Source organism: Empidonax traillii, unplaced genomic scaffold (genome assembly GCF_003031625.1).
Source record: "Empidonax traillii isolate 1590-97213 ecotype Southwest subspecies unplaced genomic scaffold, ASM303162v1 scaffold229:size1690559, whole genome shotgun sequence".
NCBI classification, from domain to species: Eukaryota; Metazoa; Chordata; class Aves; order Passeriformes; family Tyrannidae; genus Empidonax; species Empidonax traillii.
The window spans coordinates 722242-743980 of NW_020955422.1; the positions used below are offsets into that span (position 1 = coordinate 722242).

Genomic DNA, 21739 nt, shown 5'->3' on the forward strand with positions numbered 1-21739 from the left:
TATGTGCTTACACAGAAAGAGAGGGATGGTAGGCAGGGGAAAAATATACTCATATTTTTGCTCCTCTCTTTGTAGTTTACACACCATACAGTAGATAGCAATTAAATTGAAATATAGTCTGTGGTATAGTGTGATCAGTTGGAAAAGTGAGACCACAAGAGACTTTAATTGATCACACAATAACAGATGGGGTAATAAAACCTGGGACAATAAGGAATATTTGCGGAACAAATGAAAGATCAATTCCCCTTCTGTTGTAGAAGCAAGAAAACAGCCAAGTGTTAAAGAACAATCTAAAAGGCAAATTGATGAGGAAAAGAACATATGGCAGAGATGGAAACTGCTAAATACACACAGAGGAAAATATATGTTTTTAAACTGTCTTTACAGCACATTTGTTTCTAGTCTTTGCATGCTTTTTTTGTTTTGTTTTGTTTTCCTACCATTTGTGAAGAAATAATTCCTTGGATCTCAGTAGCAGAAAGCATGAAGAAGCTAGGTACAAAATATAGGTTTAAAGTTTAAAGAAAAGCACAATAGGCAGAGGAAAGAGAAAAGGAGGCTTTACCACAGGCAATCTGAACAAAAATTCTACCAAGACTTTTTTTCCCACAAATATTATTGTAAAAAATTATGCCATGTTTAGAAAATGAATGCAATTAGGAATGGATAGGAATCAGCTCTGTCTAGCCGCTGACACTATACTTTTCAGTGCAGTATCTAAACAGCAACACCCAGTATATCCTGTACTCCATTCTTCTGGGAGCAGAAGAAGCACATTAAACGTGGAAAGTACTGATAAAGTACTGAAAGACTGGAATCTCTTTCAGCTACTCAGAGTCTGTTTGTACAGTCTGATGAAGGGCAGTAGGACTCCAGCAGGTGATATGAAGGGCCAGTGCAGAGATTTGGCCTAAAAGGGCAGCTCTGGGCACAGTCAGAGCTTACTCGTTCTCTGTGGGACATGCAGGGCCTCGTATGGCTGGCACCTCAGCAGCCCCAGGTAGTCTTCAGTTCCTGGGAGAGGCAGATGTGAGGAGGAGTGGTACTCAGATTAGTGCTTGCTGACATCCCCAGCCTGAAGCGTTGAGAGCAGCCTTGATGTGGGCAGTGGTCCTCATCCAGCAATGACTGCTCCAGGGACTGTCTGTGAGAAGCTCATCACACATTCAGCACTGAGCAGCCTCACTTCCAACATGAGCAGGAAGGTTGCCTTTAAACACGTACTGGAATTGCAGATTTCAGGGAGAACAACAGTCCCTCTTGTTCCCTCGCTCTGTTCCCAGTTCTTAGCTAGGAAAGTCTCACAGAGTTCACTGGGACTGTGCTATGTTTAAAAGAAAGACCTGCCAGCTATCTGCCAGTTGCAGGGGTGACAGGGCCGTGGCTCACACATGGGCACTGCCCACTCCTGTAGCGGGATATGCAGCAGAGACGTATAAACCCTCCGTGGGCTCCATAGCTGCATCTAGCTATATGCAGTTCTTTGCAAGGTCAAAAGTACAATTCAACAAAAACAAGGTCAAAACCCTGGATTTAGAAACAACACCTTTTTTCCTACATTTCTATGTTTGTTCTAAACAAGTATTTATTTTTCTTTATGCTGCATTTCCTCTTTCTCATGGTAGTATGCAAAAGACAAGAAATAGTGAAGTCCCTAGCTATCCCTACCTGCAGTCCCATTTGAATACATCATAGTCAATATTGTCATTCACAGTAATATGAGAAGGACAACATGGAGACAACAGCAACACTGATGCTTATCTCCTGCATTGTGCACTGGTATATGCTGCAGAGCAGGGAGCTGTATTCTCAGCAAAGCTTTTTCTGGGTTATGACTCATGTAGAGCCCTGGTTTTCTGCTCCCCTCCGACCTACTGTGACAAACAAGAGACTTACAGATAAATAAATATATAACCAGCTACTATTACCAAACAAAAATTCAATAAAGAAATGTAATGTATTGCTGTACCTCCTGCATACAGGCACACTGGGATCCTGAATCCAACACACTTGCGCAATGATCTGTGCCCTGTCCCCTCCCACACTGAAGCCTCAGTTGAAGCTCTCCTGTTTCAAGCCCTCTTCTCATTTGCAGTCATTTACCCATTGCAGCAGGCCAGTGAAGAAGGCTGTAGAGTTTCAGAGGACTCTACAGCCAAGAAAGAGTAGGTGATGTTGGGGGGAAGATATGAAAAGGTAGGAGAAGAGGCAAGCAGTAGGGTAATATAGAAGAAGCAAGCCTGGGCAGTGGGTGAGAGCAGCTGTGTCACCTTATTTAAGATCTTTGAAACAATGTAGGTAGGATTTGGAGTTATAAGGGTTTCACTTTTCTCTTTTTTAAGGATGGGTATGTTTGTGTGCCTCAGCACAATTAAAGGCAAACAGATGGAAGTTACAAGAGTGAGCCAGTGTTTATCTGTGGTTGGTGGAGAGTCCTCTTCCTCTTACCCACAGTAGCAAACTTGAGCCTGAGCTATTTCAGAGTCTGAACTTATGGGACTAGCAAACTTCCACCATCCAGTGACCTTTGACAAAGTGAGTTAACATAGGAGGCACCCACATGTCTGGATGGGAGGGGATATTTGCTCTGAGCCTGCTCTGTCTACTCTGTGTTTCATTATTTTGCAAGCTTAATGAAGGGGAAAAATCTTGACATAATTGTAAACTCCTGACTACCTGAAAGTAGGGACTGCCTTTATCTTAGGTTCACCAAAGAAAAAGGACAATGGTGTCTGTTTCAGATAGCCAGGCACAACCAGAATTGAAACATTAATAATGAGTGCTCATGTATGACACATTAGGATAAAATCAGGATGTAGAGCCAAGTGACTTAATCTTCTATGAAGGTATTTTTATTTGGAACCCTTTAAAAAGCTGCTATAAATTAATTCTTTTGGCTGAACTGGCATCAGCACCTTAAAATGTAGCAACAGCTTCTTGAGTGCTAGGCTTTGGGGCTCATCTTTTTTAAACACTTAGCAGTTTCCTCCCATCCAGTCATTTTACGTTATTTGCTTTTTTTGCGGGGAAGGAAGATATTTTTTGGTGTGCTAATACTGCAACAGTGAAGCTCTTCCCTCAGGCTGGTTTTATTTTGTGGACATCTGAAACATTTGGGATCAGATTACATACTAGCAAGTAGGACAATGGCATTGCCGTAATGAGCTGGAGACTAATTTATAGGCTTTGCAGATGTGAACGCATTAGTATACAAATCATGAGCAGCCCCTGCCTATAAATAAAAGAACTTACCTTGCCAAGAAATGGCTGTTCCCAAAAATATAATGAGTATTATAAATTATAAGCAATTGTCAGATTTCAGCTTCCTTTGTATTCTTGCTCGTGCTTCTCTAAGGGAACATTTAAAGACAAAATGTATAATACAATGCATGGCACAGGCAGTTACATTCGTTGCTGCCCAGTGCTATTATCACTTTTTGCCAACTGCCACTCCTTCATTTGTTAGAAAAACAGCCAGTCAGACTTGTCAGCAGCTTTGAATAATATGTTCCTACGTGGTAGTAATCTGAAAAGGAAGGATAGACTACGGTGAATGCAGTTAACTGTGGCTCAGGAGAAGTTTTCTGTTTACAGTTCTGCCTAAGACACAGTTCTTCCCGTGTGGCCTTTGGCAAATCTTTTAAGTAGCCCATGCCGTCACTTCTTTAGTTAAGAAATAAGCATCATTAAGGTTTGTTTTACCTGTGTTTTCTGTTCAGATAATGTTTTGGGGTAAAGCCTGACTTTACTGTCTATCTGTAAACAGTTGTATGTGTTGGCGCACACTGGGCATTCCTGGCAGTAGAAATAAGTGCAGAAATAGCTTCTGAAGTTACAGGTTTTGGTTTTTTCTTTTGGAACTGGATGAGGAGAACTTAATGAGACTGCACTTAATTATGTGATTTGCTTTATCAAGTCATGAGCTCATGCGGTGCTCTCTATGACTTTGCCAGCTTCCTACCACTCCCTAGCTCCCCAAAACACCTTTTAATGACAGATGAGCAGAAACAGCAAAACTGAGGAATTCCTATAAGTTTTGCCAAAACAAATTGCCTTGTGGAGGAGAGAATCCTAAAGTATCACCTTCTAACTCTAAAGGAGAAGCTATACACTTCTTGAGGTTCTAAGAGAGAACCTCAGAACTATTAAATTTTGCTGTTCATAGAGCTACTTGGTTCTCCCTAAAGTTGTATTCTTTGAGGTTCATTCCAGTGAAAGAAAAATCCTTCTCAAAGTAAAATAGGCTTTCTGGAGAGAAAGGTCACTGACAGCTTTGCTTATTTTATGGCCAAGTTACAACAAGCTAAGCCTTTGCCATCTTCTCTGCCCGTGACTGTAAAATGGAAAAAAACCCACACCAACCAAACAAAAAGAACAAATCACAAGAGCACCAAGGAGATACAAGTGGTTTAACTGCCTGTGTATGCTTCGCCAACAATGCAGCTTGCACTGAAGATGTTGTTTCTCATGGTTAAGACACAAATCACAAGGAAAACAGTTCACACACAACACAGTAAATTTCCTGCTGAGGTGGAGTTTTCTTGAAGCAGACCTGACTCCACCAGACTGTTCAGCTGTACTTCTGTGAAATTATGTGAGCTTAATGTAAAGACTGTCCTAAGTAATTTTTTTTTATGTTCTTTGCATCTCAGGCAGTAAGGTACAATGGGGTGTGAATTACTGGAGGAATAATGCACCTGGTGGGGGAATGCGTGAGGCAATAAATGGCTTCTGCATGTAGCTAAACACCACAGCAAGGCCGTGAGGTATCTGAGAAGCACAGAAGCATTCACTGAAAATATGTTCCCAGTGCCATGTTCAACAAAGAAAAAGTTAAACAAACATAAATGTGAAGATTGTGGATTTCTGGCTATGTGAGAATTTGGGAAATCTGTGCAGTTAGTTTGCTAGAGAAACACCAAAAGAAAACATTGAGATGAATAGATTAATGGGGAAAATTATTAGGAGGGGGGAAAAAAAGTGATGAGATTGAGCACATGCATGTGTCAATAAAGATGCATCATCCTTGGGAAGCGTATATTTTGCATTCAGTGATAAATCCTCGTAGTGACATACTGCTTGTTATATGGTATTCTTGCTGCATTATTAAGCACAAAGTAAAAACACATGAACCAACCATACAACATATCATAAATCACTGTCATGCACATTTAAGGGTTTTCCCTTAAGAAATGAAACTATAATCTAATGTATTGCATTTATCTGTGGAATGTAAATTCCTGTAGAAATGGATTCATTGTGAGCATAATGGGGAACGATCTTTAACGAAAAGATTTACAAGGAGTGTATCTATTCCTGGAATTTCTCTTTAAGTTACTTAAGTTAATAAAATTTGATTGACATCCAGGCATTTGATTATCTCCTTGGATTATGAAAAGAGACTGAATTGTAGTGTATATATGTACTTCAGCTAAAAAAATTAGACTCTTCTGTTGGTTTAATTCTATAGGACCATCTTCTTTGACACTGAAGGGCCTGTATCAGGTCACAGTCTTGCAAATACCTATAGTGGCTAACCTCAGTATGCAGGAACAGCCTTTAAGAAGGAAGGAAGAGAATACAGGAGTTGCTGCTGCCCTCCTCAGAGGGTCAAGTTCCTGCATATACACTGAAGTATCCAACAACTGCATGGAATAGGTGAGGTATATTAGGTGTAACATAAGATGTGTCTTCATTCTGTGGCAAATAATAGTAAATCAGCTGACAACATTTTGCACAAGGCTGAATGGAAACAAGTCGAACTTCAGAGTTCAATTAAAAAATATAATTATTTATATTCATATACTTCATATTTATAAATCCTTAATCAACATTACTAAAACCTCTTATTCTGACATCTACATTGCTATTCATTAATGAATCAGTGATGCTCTGTTCTTTTGCATCATAAAGATCAGCTTACCCTTGGCATGAGCAACTATTGGACTAATTGTTCCCAAATGAAGAAATTATTCAAGTTAGACCCTTGGTATTTGATAAGATAATGTTTTCAACTTCCACAAAGATCAGAAAATGCACACTAAATTAAATGAGTGATTTTCTCATTACTAATGATGTGTGACTACAGAAAATCAATATTGTATCTGTAATATATATGTTGCTTATGAAATTGGCTGGCATTACAGGTGGGACTACCTCAAGGTGACCTGGCAAATGTCACAGTACAATCTCATTTTCACTCACTTTGCCAAATACTAACTAGGGCTGAAATCTTCCATCTGGATGGGAGCAGGGGTGATTACTTTGCATTTTGATCAGATTAGTTTCACTATTTGCAGACAAAAGAGAGGAGATAATGTTTTGCCAATGTTAATACAATCTGATAAACTTTCTTTGAAAATATGTACTGTCCCTGTTTGCTGTCATGAAGAATTAAAACAAAATGTAAGAGTGGCTTATGTGTCAGAATTATGCTTTTGGCTGCTCTGTTGAAAACTTGTCCAAGTCTGAACACATTTCAGAAAATAAGCCTACACATGTTCAGTAAGGTGACTAATTTTTATCAGTTCCTACAGATCAGATGGGAAAGAGTAAATTGCAAAACTAAAGGGCTATGGTAGAAAAGCTGTTCTCTTTCCGTATCAGTGAGACCTCAAATCACACAGTTCTACTGGTTGCAATTGTGTCAATAAAGCATGAGGAAAAAGAGTTGCATAGGACCAGTTAGTACCGCTGAAATCAGTGGGACTTACAGTAGTACAGAAAGCAAGAGTACTACTAGGCATATTTAACATCAAGCCAACAAAATACACTCACACTGCATCCCTAAAAATAGTCATTGTTCTTTAAAGGACCATAATTTTAATAATATCCCAAAATCTTTAATCTGTTTTTTTCTTCTGTCTGCTTAGCCTATAGTACACTGAAGGAGTCCAGTTTGACAACTAGAAACCAGATGAACCTTGGTTATTAGATAGCTTTTCATCAGAGGTTTTTCGTTTATAGACTGAGTATATTTGAATTGGAAGCTACTGAAATCTAAACACAGAACTCTGCAATGCCATTCTTTGAAATCTCTTTTCAAAATACGTGTTGGGAAACCCTGTCTTTCTACTAGACTTTCCATTTAATGCAAGAGCAATTTTTAAAAGACTTAAAAACCAGTGCATTTGGGTAGTGATGATCTCCCTCAGGCCTACAAGGCTGTGGGCTCCTGTGACTATTGCTGTAATGAGAGCTTCTGCGTTGTTCAATATCCACTTAGCACCGGACTTTCAAATCATGACTTAGAGGCAATTACTGTCTACTCCTAGCAAGATGGAAGCTGAATGCTATACTCTCTCTGATTATATATCCAGAAAGTATATGCCAATAGCAATCTGAGCATTGACTGAGTGTTGATTAATACTAGTAGTGGAATATAAAAGGACATCACTCAATGTGCAAGTTCATCAGTCAGTTTATAGAAAACTGGTCTCTCAGAGAACATTCCAAGAAAGTTTCCAAGCATGTGGCTATAGCCGGGTCTACTTATAGGTCAAATTTACTGCTGATTTGCAATTTAAGTGTCAAATTCAGGAACCAACTCCTGTGCCAAGTCAGATGACAGAGAGAGATGTATAAGTAATTGATAGTCTTTTCCAACCTAATTGATTCTGTGATACCTTTGAGATGAAAAGTAGTGTCTGCAAGGACAAGAGCAGATGGAGAGTAACAGATTCTTACTCCTTTTGGAAGAGCTTTTGGAGACTGGGACTTACTTGCCTTGAAATAAGTTCCCACTTATTATTGTGAGGAATAATACTAAATACTAAATTCCTACTAAATAGGAACCAAACTATGCTCTGAAGCTAACTAGCTCTCTTAATTCAGAACATTTCATCTTTTAAGTCTTCTAAGTTGGTTTTTAATGTTGGCAAAGTAAGTACCACTGACTAACAGAGTCAAACTACATCTAAGACAGTTTGTGGGAAGCATGGAAAATAAAAAGGAGAATTTTTTCCCCTTGTGTTTAGTCTTTACATGAACGCACAAAAAGAAGGCTCTGAATTGAAATGTTACAATACCATGTTACAACCATTGTATTGTAAAGCCAAGAGTATTACCCTGAAACCACTGGATTAATTTCAGATTGACCTATCAGTAGCAGAAGAGGATCTATAAATTAACACTATTAAATTTCTAATTAACCTGTCCCTTTGTGTTTCTCTTTACTTGGCACTATGCTTAACAAATTCAAGGATTTTTCAGAGAGCAGTCATACGTTAAATTTTGTAATAGTGCATGAAAATCTATTTATCTATTTCAAAAAGAGCATAGTAGATTGAAAACTTATACAGTTCTTAACTTTTCTAGGAGTATTTCTAGTACTTCAACCCATGTATTTATATGCTTAACACCAAAGAGGCTATGCAAATCACAATTCATTTCCTGGCCAGTAGAGATACATTTAGTTAGACCCTGCTGACTTTTCTTGACTTTTCAACACAAGCCTCTTACAACTGTAGATGCCATGATATCATTATGTCCTCATAATGAGAGACATCTTATTCACAAAGGCCACAGCAGATTTCAAAGCAGGTTATGGATACAAATATGTATAATGCATTTGTAACTTTCGTGACCTATATTTCATACAGCTACATGATGAGTTATCAGTTCAGTACCTTTTCAGAGACAGCTTCACAGAGTTTGAGTTTGTGCCTTTTGCATATTCCAAATATATGATGGCCAGATGGTACAATCCTGACTTTTGTGTTCAGCTTTTGAATGGACTGCTGTTTTCTTTCCATAGATCAAGACTAGGGGAATCCTCTGGACTACAGGGAGAAAGGTGGGACACAAGGAAACCTCTGAAGTTTAGTTTTACGGCTGACTTAAAACTCTTGTGATATTAATCTTAAGTCCAGAGTTACTTGTAATTTCCTTGCCCCTTGAAGCCCTATCAATAGAGCCTGATGGAAGAGAGCTTTTATAGTTCAAACCTTCAAGCTGCCTTTTCCCATGTACTCACTATTCTTCACAAACTCTTGTATTGCAAGGTAGAGAAGAACTGAAATTAGTACAGAGAAGGGCAATCAGTATGACCAAAGATCATTTAGGAAGAAAGATTAAATAGCATAGTCCACTGTAGACTGGAATAAAAACAGCTGAGGGAGGACATGCTCAATGTATAAAGAGTCATGAATTGTGGGGGGAAAATAGGGAATGCTTATGCAATGCTTCTCACAGCACATAAGGTAGGTAGAATCAGAAACCTAAGCAAAAAGAAGCTAAAACTCTACAAAAAAGTATTTTCTCTTGTTTGCATGCAACTTGGCTGTGGAACTTACTGCCACAGGATGCTTGTGCAGGTCAAAAGCATAAAAATAGTCGAAAGGAATTAGATATAATCCCAGAAGAAAAATCTTTCAGATGTTACTGAATACATGAAGATAAAACCACTGTCTCAGGAAGTACATAGTCTGCAAATTAATAGAGACAGAGAGAGTTTACCAGAGGAAGGGGCACTATACTTTTTCTACCTTTTCTTTAAGAACATCCACCTAACTCCTGTCAGAAGTATGTTACTGTGTAAAAAGAACTTTGATCTGACACAGAATAGCTGTTCTGTGTTCCTGATACCTTCTTCAACTGCCTTTGCAACTCTGCAGGGAGATGAGAAGATTATGGTAAATTGAAGGCAGTTATGGGAATTTTGGCTTTTCATTTGTTTTTGCAGAAAGTATATTTCAGCAAGGCCAGAAAGTCTTGTCTTGTATTTCTACCCTGACTTGGACCTCAAGACTTTACATTTGCTTCAACTGTTCTTTACAGAATGAATTATTTGAGGCTATGTTGAAAAGTTCTGAATATATGCTAGTTTTATTCAAAGCTCCCACTTCAGAGGGCCTTTCTCCCTAAGTCTGTAATCCTTGCACTCAGCAGCACCCATGCTCAACGTGCTTTGCAGTGCTTTGTCTTTGCTCAGAAAGGTCATGCTGTGGAGGTGCAAAAGGCAGCACCAGCTCAGGAAGGATTTCACTGAGCCCTCCGATAGCCTCTGGTAATTCACTGTGTAGTCAGACAAACAATGATAGATGCCACCCTATCATCAACAGTGTGCTTACAGTCTAGACAACCAAAACTGAAAACAAAGCCTGACAAAGGTCTTGCTCGTTTGAGTCTTGCTGCCCTCTGGGAGAGGGAAGGAAGGGTACCTCCATCTGATACCATCTGGTACCTCCGTGAGGTGTCACAAAGGTGCTGATGAGCTCCTGTTCCACCTACAGGCCCTTTCACTTCAAATTTTTTGAGCAATTTTTTCCTATATAAAGGGATTCACATGTACAGAACCTGCTGAGCAAAACTGAGCCTAAGCTTCTTTTGAAAATATGGTCAGTCCAGTCATAGGGGTGCTTCTGGGAAGACTAATTTTTGAAAAATCTGGCTAAGCAATATTTTTGAACCATGGAACCAGGTGTTTCTCCTGTCATTAGAGGGAATTTCTTAGTATTTTGTAATTAAATTTGAAGGAAGTTCTCAAGGGACACAGCCCATCTCTTCAGTGCACACTTTTCAGCATCTGCAGCATACAATGAGATCTTGACCTAATATATTGCTGAAATGGCCAGAGCACAGGGAAAACATAAATGATAATGACTAACAGAAAATATGTGTGATTATCTCACAGTGTAACATGCCTTTGTCTCACACTTTTCCACTGTACATTTTAGTTCATTCTTAGGACCTCAAAGACTAGAATGACAGAGCAGGTGTGTGCAATATGTCTATATGCTATCAGAAGAGATTTAAACAGATTGCCTTCCTTGGCTACAGGAAGGAGCAGACACATAGCAGCGTGGAGGTCTCTAAGTCTGACTTAAAGAGAATACTGCTCACTAGCCTAGACAGAGAATTGTACTAATACAACTCTAAAACTCTGGGTATTTTGAGTAGCTTGGCTTTGCTTTCACACTTCTTGGCTGTGTTCAGAGCTCTGGGTGTATCCCAGGATATAATCAGCATTCACATAATGCAAAAGATCAGCAGCACTGCCAGGTGAGAGTTACAAAAGCACACTGCATATCTGCCACTGCATCTTAGAGATATATGACCAGTGCATCCTGCAGATACCAGATCTGCATAGAAGCCTTCTGAATTCCAGCTGGACAAGGCTTCAGCTGTGCAGGGAATCATCAGAACTGACTCCTAGGTAGCCTCTACCACTGTAGAAGGCTACTGGCTTTCAACAGTCAGGACAACGCAAGGAGGACTTATGAACTCTAAGAGTGACCATAGAAAGCTTAGTTGTCTCTTCATGGCAGAAGACAGGAGGTTTCTTCACCATCATCCCTACTCTGTACCTGGGCTTCCAGATATTGTGACACTCTAGGTCACTTGCCTTAAAGGGGATTCCAAAGCGCACAATTAAACATGACTTCCTCCCTAAGCAAAACGTATTCAGTGACTGACTTCCAGTAGGACATGGTTACTGTGTATTTATGTGATTGATACAGATAACAGACTCAAGGACTGATGGACTCCTGTTCACATGGAAATGGAGGGCCTCACATTAAAAGTGTCAATGAGCTGACTCATGGTACTCTGACATGCTCAGGAAGAGTCATCATGACTTACTTTTTCCATCTGCATAAATCTTATTGGCTCTAGGGAGCCTGAACACGTCCTTTGTTTCTCTCAATCTGGTGACATAACTACAGAGAAAAAGTGTTTAGCAGCACAGAATCCATTTTGCTTGAAGACATCGGACAGTGGGTGAAATACAAACAAATGCAAATTTTGGTTCAGTAAAATCGAGCATGCATGAAAGCACTGTAGCTCTGGTGAAGATTCCAGCTGCAAAGGCCCTCCTGTAGAGACCACAGAGAAATTAACCAGTGAGTTGATGATGCATATACTTAGAAAATAATCTGAAATTAAAAATTAATTAAGTTTCATCAGTGGTTCCCTGAAAATAAGCAATTAATTATTTACTACTTATAGATACATATTTATCTTTTAGCATTTTAGAGGTCCAGATGAACTCTGGTACATCATTTCTGCATTAAAAATACCTCAAACACCATCATAGTCCTTTTTGTTTTTTCCCTCAAAGAAAAATAAAAACAAAGCCTTGAAAAGACAGAAACTGACTCTCATGCTCATTTGCTCTAAGCACAACACAGAATAAAGAAGAAGCACATAGGTGGGGAAACAATTCATCACCACTTCAGCTTGAGCATTTACTTAAAACATCATAGTGCCCTGACAAACCCAGCCACTAGCTACATTTTTTTCATTCCAAGGAAGGTGGCAGGGCATGGTCAGAGATAAGAAACTTTGGGAACATACTTTTGGTTTCTTAGAGATTGGTTTATGCCCTGAAATTGGAAGCTTAACGGTACTTCTTTTAGAGATTGGGGTTTTTTGCTCAGCTGGGTTTTTTGTTTGGGTTGTTTGGGTTTTTTAACCCTTACTATTCTAGCAATAGGCATTCCCTATCCACCTCCTTATCCACCTTTGTGTCATCATTCTAAATCACTTTCTTCAGAGAGGAGTTTTACATTCCAGCCTTAAAAGACAACTATGGATTATGCATTCATTATACTTCTGAACACAGGATGAGCCCTTGTAAGTATTTGGATAAGGGACAGCCTTTGAAAGCCCAGTATCCTGTGGGAAATGCTATGGCTGATTCACCAGGTGCCAATATTCTGCCTGGTAATTCACAATTGGTACTCTTCCAATTAGCAGTAGGAGACATAACCGCTAATACTGCCAGCTGCTACCTGGAATGCCTTTTTTATCTGTGGTTGTTTTTTTTTTTTTTTTTTTCTTTCTTGTCTGCTTGTCCTCTTTTTACAGAGATTCTGCAAGAAGACAACGTCATTGTAACACTCAGTTAACCGATGCAGTCACAAAAAGGGCAACTAGGTATAAACTAGAGATAAGGCAAAAGAACAGCAAACTGAAGAAGGCAGGAGGCTTAATGGGTAGGATGCGTTCCGAGCCTGAGGAGGACGATCCGACTAGCGGAGTGGCTGTTTTCTCCCCGAGGGAATGGCTTGATGGGGGGCACATGAGTGTGCGTTCTTTTCAAGGCTCAAGACAAGCGACAAGTCGTGACCTTCTGCATTTGCCAGCTGGGGAGAGAGGCGTGGATCCCGCAGGGCTCACGGCCATTTATTTGACCCTAGTCATTTCAGGGGATAACCAGAGCCGGTACACACGGCGGTGTGCAGGCCTGGCTGCTCCTATCCGTCCGGTGCGACAGCGCCCACGGCTCCGCAGGACGCTGCGGGCCGGAGGGATTGCGCTGCGGGCCGGAGGGATTGCGCTGCGGGCCGGAGGGATTGCGCTGCGGCAGCGCTGCCTGGAGCGGAGCGCCAAGCTGGCAGGGCTGGGGAGCGGCAACCCTGCCCTGCAGTCCCGGGCCGCGCTCAGCAGCAGGGGGGCCGGGCGGGAGCAGGAGCAGCACACTCGCCCGACCACAAGAGTGCCCCGTTGGATCCCCGGAGCCCGAGGCGCAGGCGGCTCCCAGCGCGCCCCTCCCGCTGCCCGGGGGCGGGCAGGCCGCGCTGTCGGCGCCCCCCGCCGCCGGTCGCCATGGCGACCCGGCCTGCCCGCGCCGTGCGCCTCCCGCGGGGCTCCTGCCGCCGCGGGGTCCGGGTTCTGGCGGCGTCGGCACTGCCCCAAGGGTTCTCCGCACCCCCGCAGGGAAGGGAGTCCCTGCGCTCCCGCGGGCAGGGCCAAGCCCGGCCCCAGCCCCGCTGCGCCACCGGGGCCTGCCCGGGGTGGGAGAGGAGGAGGAGGAGGAGGAGGAGGAGGGACTCCGCAGCGGCAACAACTGACGTGTCCCCGCCATGGAGCTCGGCGTGATTCATCAGCGGCGGCGGGGCGGCAGCGGGATGCCGCGCTCCGCTCCCGCGTAGGCACTGCTGCGGCGGGGGCAGCCCCGGCACCGCTCTGCCGCCCGCACCGCCCTCCTCCTCCTGCTCTCCGCCTGCTTCTCTTCCCCCGCGGCTAGGCGAAGATCCCGAGGGAGGCAAGATGGAAGAAATCCTGCGAAAGCTGCAGAAGGAGGCGTCGGGGAGCAAGCACAGGGCCATCAAGGAGAGCTGCACCTGGGCCATCGGTACGGGGCGAGGGGCGCGGGCTGAGCCCGCCGCGGCCGGGCTGCCGCGGGGAGCGCAGCGGGGCAGGAGCCGCCGATGGAGGGGTTTTGTAACGGCGGGGGCAGGGAGACCTCAACAAACTTGTTCCGCGCTGGCTGCTGAGCCTCCGGCGGGCGGGGAGCGACAGGAGCGCCTCGGGCTCTTCGAAATGCCCGGGAGCTCTGCGCTGCTGTAAGAGGCCGTGGCACCTGCTGCCGGTCCCGGAGCGTATCCGCGTCCTTCGCCCTCCCCGCCTCCTGGATCTGTTTCGTGGCGCTTCCCAGGCAGATACGGGTATCAGTAGCTGTCAGTTTCCCCGTCAGTTTCGGAGGGACTGTCTTTTTCTTAAAAGGCCCCCTCGTTCCCCTAAATCATCGTAAAAAACCGTCCAGCATAGTTTTTACTGCTGGCTTATGTTCGGGAATCTATTTTAAAAGCTAGGAGTTTTGTTTTACTGGATTCCATGAGCTCTTTTATCCTTGCTAAATAATGGAAATAATGATCAGTATAACGAGTTCATTTTTTTAAGGGAATACAAGCTTAGGTACATTTTAACATCCACCCATTTTGCAAGATTGTTTGTGGCTTGAATTGTTTTTTGACGCTAAGAACCTGGAGCACTTGTCAGCACTCGTCAGCAAGACCTCTAACTTACATCATCATAACTGTGATACTTTCAGTTACTTTAAATTTTTATTTTTCATCCATACGTAGTGACAGCATTCTGTGATAATTCATACGTGTTGCTGTCTTATTACTGGCCTTTCATCCTGATGTTCCATGCACAGCAGCCATGCAAATACCCCATATACTGTTCCAGTTTTAGTATCTGTGCTGCCGAAGTGCTGATATGTGAAAATGGAAAAGATGGTACTCGATGCCTTCTCATTGGGCACCCAGGCTCCTGACAGATTTCTGCAAAGCTTTGTGGACTTGGAGCAGCAGTGATTGTTGTTTTGTCAGCTGAAGTAGGTGTAAACTTTAGGATCGTTAGTTCAGAGATTGTAGCCAGATGTATTACTGTGGTTGAACTCAGAAGTTTCTTTCAAAAGCCCTATTGTTTCTTTTGATTATACAGAAACCTTGGATTCTCCTGATGCTGCTATCAAGATACCTCCGTATCAGCTAAGGTAAGAACATTTAATGTTGAATCCTGTGTGTGTAGCTGTAAGTATTTGTAAAATTGAAGCAAAAGACTGAATTAAAAATGAGGTGGACAGAGGAGGGGGCTGAATCTTTATGATTTCTTTAGTTTATAGATACACCTATCTGTGCTGATAGTAGTGGATAACTTGCTGATGATTCCTTGGCCTGTGGCCATGAATGAAATGTGTTAGAATGGGTATGTATAGTGGTGACACTGGTTAGAAACCTTACGGTTTGAAGAGTTTTCCTTCTAATTACAGCTTTCGGTATAAATGATAATGTTTCCCAGCCTTCTGAGTGTGTTCGTTTTCTTTGCAATCTAAATCAGTTTTTGTTTACTGAAAATAAAAATTCTGGCAACTGAAAAATTATTATATAGCTAGGACACTGACTAAAAACTAAAATAATGCAGTTTCTATGCCTAATTCTTCCTTTAGCCTACTAGATTATCTTGAGTAAGCCTTCTTCCTTCTTCCTACCTCCATTTGTACACCTATAAAATGGGGGAGGTGCACAAGATCTCATTTTGGAAATTCTGATTGTTGTGGAGTCAGTGGATAAGCAAAATTAATCATTGTCACTTCTGACAGAACCATTGGGAATCATCAAAAGGAACTAGAGAGCATATTGTTTAAAACAGAAGGAGGCTGTTTCACACAGCCTAATCATATAGATGTGAAATACTTATGCTTGCCTTATTAAAGAATGTAATGGATGCTACAAAATTGCATGAGTGCAAAAATCACCTCAGCAAATCCATGGAAGAAATTGATTGAAGTCGATCAGGTGCAAAGGTACCCCATCTTATTCAGAAGTACTTTAGTCAGAGGTGATTGAGTTTTTATAAAAGGGTATGTAGGAGTCTTGCTGGATATGTGGCCTGTCCTGTAGTTCTTCTAGATATCTGTTATGAGCTGCTGACAGAGGTACCATTTTTTTACCACAATATTACTCTCAGTCAAGCAGTCACCAAGGTATAAGAGCAGTTCTTTTGCCACTCTAAAATCCTAGCAGCTGCAGTCCACAAAAGGCCTCAATGAAGTGGGGGATGGATGTAGCACAGGTCTGACGTAACCAATGCCAGACACATGCATCTCCAACACAGACTGGAAACAGCTGGATAACTAATTCCTTGTAGCTTCATTAGAATTAGGTTTACTTGTCACTGTGGCTGGAGAACACTTGGCTCTTCATCTTCCCTTTTATCAGCCTCTATCTTTATGGTCTCTCTCTTTTTAAGTGCTATTGTCTTTCCCTGTGAATTAATTAACTAGCTGTTACCACACTACTTCCTTTTTCACTTGCCTACTACCTCTTTACAGATATGTCTACCTTTTTCTCTTCTTCCTCCAGTGTTCTTAATGATGTATTTGTTTATTTGGGGCGTTTTTTCCACTGTAAATCCTAATCATTTTAAATAAAGCTAATGCTCTCACAGGTGTAGCTATGATGAAGTAAACTCTTAACGTTAGACTTGTCAGTAACAATGCACTGATTATTACTGAATGTTTTGCAAAATAAAAGGTACACAGGAGAATTTGAATAGAAGCTTTTGTTGTGGGACCCTTGGTAAGTCTCTGCCACACAACCTCAGACAGTGTGAGAGCTGTTGCTGAACTGACTCTTCCCTCTTTGATAACAAGAGGTGCCAGGCTCCAGATCAGCACACTGAGCCACATCTTGGGCTGGAGTTCACCTGCATGGTTTGCAAATTAGATAAAATTTCTTCTTTGCTTGGTATTTGTGGAAGAACAGCACTCTGATGGCTTGGGTCCTAACACTGGAAAAGAATAGGCTTGAAAGTATTGTGGCAGCTACAACCAGAAACACAGCCAGGATACAGGATGGAGACATCCTGACCATACCTCTTTCCTGCTTTTGACTTATATCAGGTGCAGGTTGTATCACCTGCTGTAATGCAGGTCAGCCTCTGACTGCTCATCCACTTGGAATCTGAGTCTGCACTTCACACTTTTTTCTATATTATTTTTGAGTGTAGTAACAGAGCATGGGAATGTGTTGTGGAATATTCCATAATACTAGAACTAATCTTTCCACGAATTAACCTTCGTCCACAACTCAGATCTGAGATTCATAGTGACAACATACTGAAAATGTTAAAGGCAGTGTGGCAAATAGTTCAGGAAAAAATGTATTTATGAGCTGAATTTTGAGTACCGTATGGGGGTGGGGCGAGGATGTTCCAGCCTGTTTAGTAATAAAGTTTGGGGTGTCCTTAGAATATAATGGATATAAAGAAAGGACATCAGCACTTCTCTACAGGGTATTTGGGAAAGTTCTTGATCTAGGGCACATCCATACTGCATAGGAATAGAGAACAGATTTATGAGCTACCACATCCAGTTGAGATAGATACTGACTTGGTTTCAAAAATAGGAAATGAAGTAAGTACTCCAGTCAGTATTGTTCTGTTTCTCCACAGAGCAGTGTTTGGCTTCCACTAGTGAGTTGTACTGATGTTATTGACATTTAACAGGTTGTCTGTGACTATGCTTAAGTTCTTTTCCTTCTAAAACTGAAGAACGAAGACTAGTTTCAAAAATGAGAGTGTGTAAACTGTATACTCACTTTTTTGATTTATAATAAGAAAAACCATTTGCTGCTTTTGACACCCCAGTTCCAGATGAGTAGAGGTTCTTCATAATGTTTTCTTGTAAGATCATGATCCTAGTGTGAGAATGAAGAGCACATGGTGTCTTTTTACATTTCCTCAGCCTATGACCCATTTGAGTTCAAGGGTTTTTTAACATATGTCAGCTACATACTTGTCTCCACAATAGTGTTGAGGTAGGTTCTGTGTTCCAGCTTGCTCCTGATCCCTCCATGGCTTCCTCTCTTGTTTTGGACCTCTGTTACTGAACATTAAGCAGACTACATAAGTTCTCTGTGCAATTAATTAGGGGCTTTAGCTGTACCATTGTATGGGAGCTGTTTCTAGCACTTGTCTGGTAGCAGATACTACAGGCCTGCTATGTTTGGGAGCAAGGGAATCTCAGTGACTGGACATTCAACCTGGAATGTCATTCTTTAATTAGTTTGATAGACATCTGTTGGATATATCTTTAGGGAGCTAAATGAGACTATTTTGCTGTTCCACTTCCCTTGATGTTAATTGGACTTATGAATCCAAATCCCACTTAATGACCTTGCATATTAATTCTAATGAGGGGCATCATTTCAATGTCTCACTTCCTAAAGAAATACAAATCTCCAACAAATACGGAGTTTCCCTTGTCAGCTCTGCCTTGAGATAGGAGTATGTGTGACTTTTTGGGACTTCCAGCTTATGTTCAGAGTGTTGGGCAAGGTTTGAGATAGTAACGAAGATTAAAGTGGATCAAGATGGAAATGACTTGAAGTTGGTTCAAGGCTTTGTTGTAGATGTTCTGGGAATTCTCCAGAAGGGAGAGTCACATAACCTATTGGTAACTGGTCTCTTATTAGCTGCGTAGTATGATGATATTTTTCTCTGAACAGGAGTTGTAACGATTGAATATATACTAAGTCCTTAAGGAGTCTGGATGGATGACTTCAATCATGAGTTAGATCAAAGGAATTGATGTGCTCGTGTTTTAATTGGTGAATTGATCACACAGAAAATAGCTTAAGAGTTGTCTGCCAGCAAACAGTTGTTTGCTACTAAGTTGGGCTCTGTTTACTTCAATATTTTCAAGATGACAAATTCTTCCCTAAGGCCAACAATATACACTGAATAAGCCTCTCTTCTTGGCTAATCCCCTGCCAGTTCCTCTACTGTGTTTTTAGAGGCTGAAATATGACCTATTACAGGTAACTGAACAGACACAAGAAAATAAGCTTTGAAAAAGAATGTTTGATCAGAGCAGTTTAATACTCATGAGAATTATCACCCTATCAGAGAATAAAATAAAAGGCTAGACAGCGCTTGCCAGTCACAAACCACTTTCAAAAAACTTGGGTTTAGCAGAGTTTCTTGGAACACTTTATAAACTTAAGTCATGCCTTATAGGCTATGTAAAACTTAGTGGCTTTTTATCAGCACAGACTTGGTGCTGCTAAGAGGAGGTGGATGGGACTTCTGAGAGAACTTCTTTTTGGAAGGAATGCAAATTACATCATGTACTGTGCCAGAAAGGCTCACTTGAATTCCTCTTGTATTTCACATTGGCCTTTCAAAAATTACCAGGATTTCTGGATATTACGACTGGGAAGTCAAAAGTCAGTGATGAGCAGGGTCCTCTGTAATAACCAGCTTACATCCAGTTCTGTCTCTTCTGTTTGTGTCCCAGTAGTAGTCATCTTGTGTCCCACTAGTTTTTGAGGGCAGTTTGGGAACTTCGGTAAGCCAATGTGATGAAGACCTGTCAGGAACAGACATATGTCTTAAATTTAGCTGAACTCTGAAATATCTATCCTCCTTGCATTTTTTTTTTTTTTTTAATAGTCTTGGGCATCTGGGGATGAAAGTAGTAGTTCTAATCTACTGCTTATTTTTACATCTCTAGCTTTGCATTTGACGTACTTCTTGAGAAATATATAGCTTATAAACTCTTAAATAAAACAACGTGCTCACTCACTTTATGTTACATGTGCTCAACAAATAATAAAAGCAGTAATTGTGGTGAGAACATTACCAACAACTAATGCTATTGAGACGTCCAATCCACTTACCTTTGCAGGTAATTCATCCACTTAAAGAATCTTGAGTCTTGGAATGTGTTTTGGCTTCTCCATTGTGAAGAAGTGTTTATGATTTCATCATTTTTGTATTTTCCTATCTCTTAATTTTGATCATATTTTCTGTTGGTTTCTTTCTGCTGGGAGAGGAAAGATATATATTTATAGCAGATCCCTAACCAGAAATAGTGAGTGTGAGAGGAGGAATGGCTGTCTCTGGGGTGTGGCTTTAGCATCTCTCTCTCTATTTTACTCTTTTGCTTTTTTAAAACACTTTGTTTCCAGCTCTTGCTCTCACAACCACCTGGCATTAAGTGCTCCTCCTGGATGTGACTGTTGGATACGAGACTCATGCTGCTCAACCACTCGCTGTCTGGCATTCAGCAAGTGGATTATGAATTCCCTGGCAGGCATGTGGCCAAAAAGAGGTTCTAGTTGCAGAGTGGATTGTTGAGCTCCATCTCTTGTGTTGGCAGTTTACAGTCTTAATCCAGACTTTTGAGGGCATTTATGTAACTCATTTGGTGTTTTGAATGATGTATACATACTGGTCTTGATTCAAAATGTTGCAATCCCAGTTCTAATGTTGAGGAGTAGGTGAGGGGAGGAGATTAGTGTTTAGAAAGGTGATGTGGCACTGTGTAATATAGTATTTGGATCATTCTGCATGTTCAGTCTGGGATATGTAAGTGGCTCTTCTGATGGGCAGGTATGTAATCTCTGCAAAACTTTGTTCTGGGACCCAAAAGACAGCACAGCTGAAGAGGAAAGGGATGTATAGGGTCAGTTTCTATAGTGCATGTCTGAACTCTTGCTGTCAACACAAGATTTCAAAAGTTTTCGAAGGCCTCTAGATATAGTACCTAAAAACCTGCTAGCCAGGGCTATTGACTCATGAATGTATCAAGCAAGGCAAGGTTTAGTGTTGTAAGGGAAACGGTGCGTGATTTCTACTACACTTACTTGTGGGTTTGTTGTGAGGGTTTTTTGTTTGGTTTTGTTGTTGTATTTTTGGTTTGGTTTGTTTGTGGGGTTTTTTTGTTTGTTTTTGTTTTTTTGTTTTGTTTTGTTTTTTAAGGGCAGTGCTTGCTGTTTCTGAAACTAACTTTCTACCCTTCCTGATATTCTCTGTGGTAGTGAACCTTAATATTCACCACTGCCATGGGTCTTTATTCCTTTTATAGATTCTTCTGAAAATTCATTCTACGTTTGTGACAAAAGTCCACCTTGTACTGGTCTTGGCTGGGCTAGAGTTGATTTTCCTCATTGGAGCTGGCCGTGTGGGAGTGGAGAGCATCTGAGTGGGGCCAAGGATGAGGGCAGCTGTAGTTTTAGCTGTTTGTCTAACTTGTAACAACAAATACAACTGAAATATTGACCTTAGGGTCTAAGGATGATAATGGGATAGCAGTGTGTGTCTTTGCTTTAAACATTTGATTCCTTTTAGTGCTCGCAGAGAAGAAAATGAGAACATCATGAGGCTGTTGATATTTGCCTTAGAGAATGAAATATTGTTGAGGGTGGGCAGGAACCAGGAGATGGAAGAAAAGTGGCACGGAAACTGAAAGGACTGTTTTCCTACTAAATGATGCTTTACTCTGCTGTGGTCTTTGTGTGATGCTGTGCAAGTCATGACTTTTCTTTGTTTTGAAAATGAAAGGGTTAGTGGGAATAATAAGTTGTTTCTGACATTTCTTTTATTTACATTCCATGAAAAGTAACAAACCTGCAGGAAATTCACTACCTTTCATTTCCTTGAATGTTTGTTTGCTTAAGAAATTGAATATGCTGAGCTGCAGTGAGTATAAAATTACATA

General features: G+C 41.3%; 1 protein-coding gene across 5 annotated transcripts in view; it reads left to right on the forward strand.

The window, feature by feature from the left end:
• Positions 1 to 13693: 13693 nt before the first annotated feature.
• Positions 13694 to 21739, forward strand: part of ARFGEF3 (ARFGEF family member 3) — an 82159-nt gene continuing 74113 nt past the window's right edge. For 3 of the 5 annotated variants that reach the window (XM_027888050.1, XM_027888052.1, XM_027888055.1), the window contains exons 1-2: positions 13694 to 14080; positions 15178 to 15229. In XM_027888050.1, the coding sequence (XP_027743851.1) occupies positions 13996 to 14080; positions 15178 to 15229 (137 nt within the window). In that variant the 5' untranslated portion in view covers positions 13694 to 13995. The remainder of the gene's footprint in view (positions 14081 to 15177; positions 15230 to 21739) is intronic. The other 2 variants (XM_027888053.1, XM_027888054.1) reach the window with 1 other exon arrangement.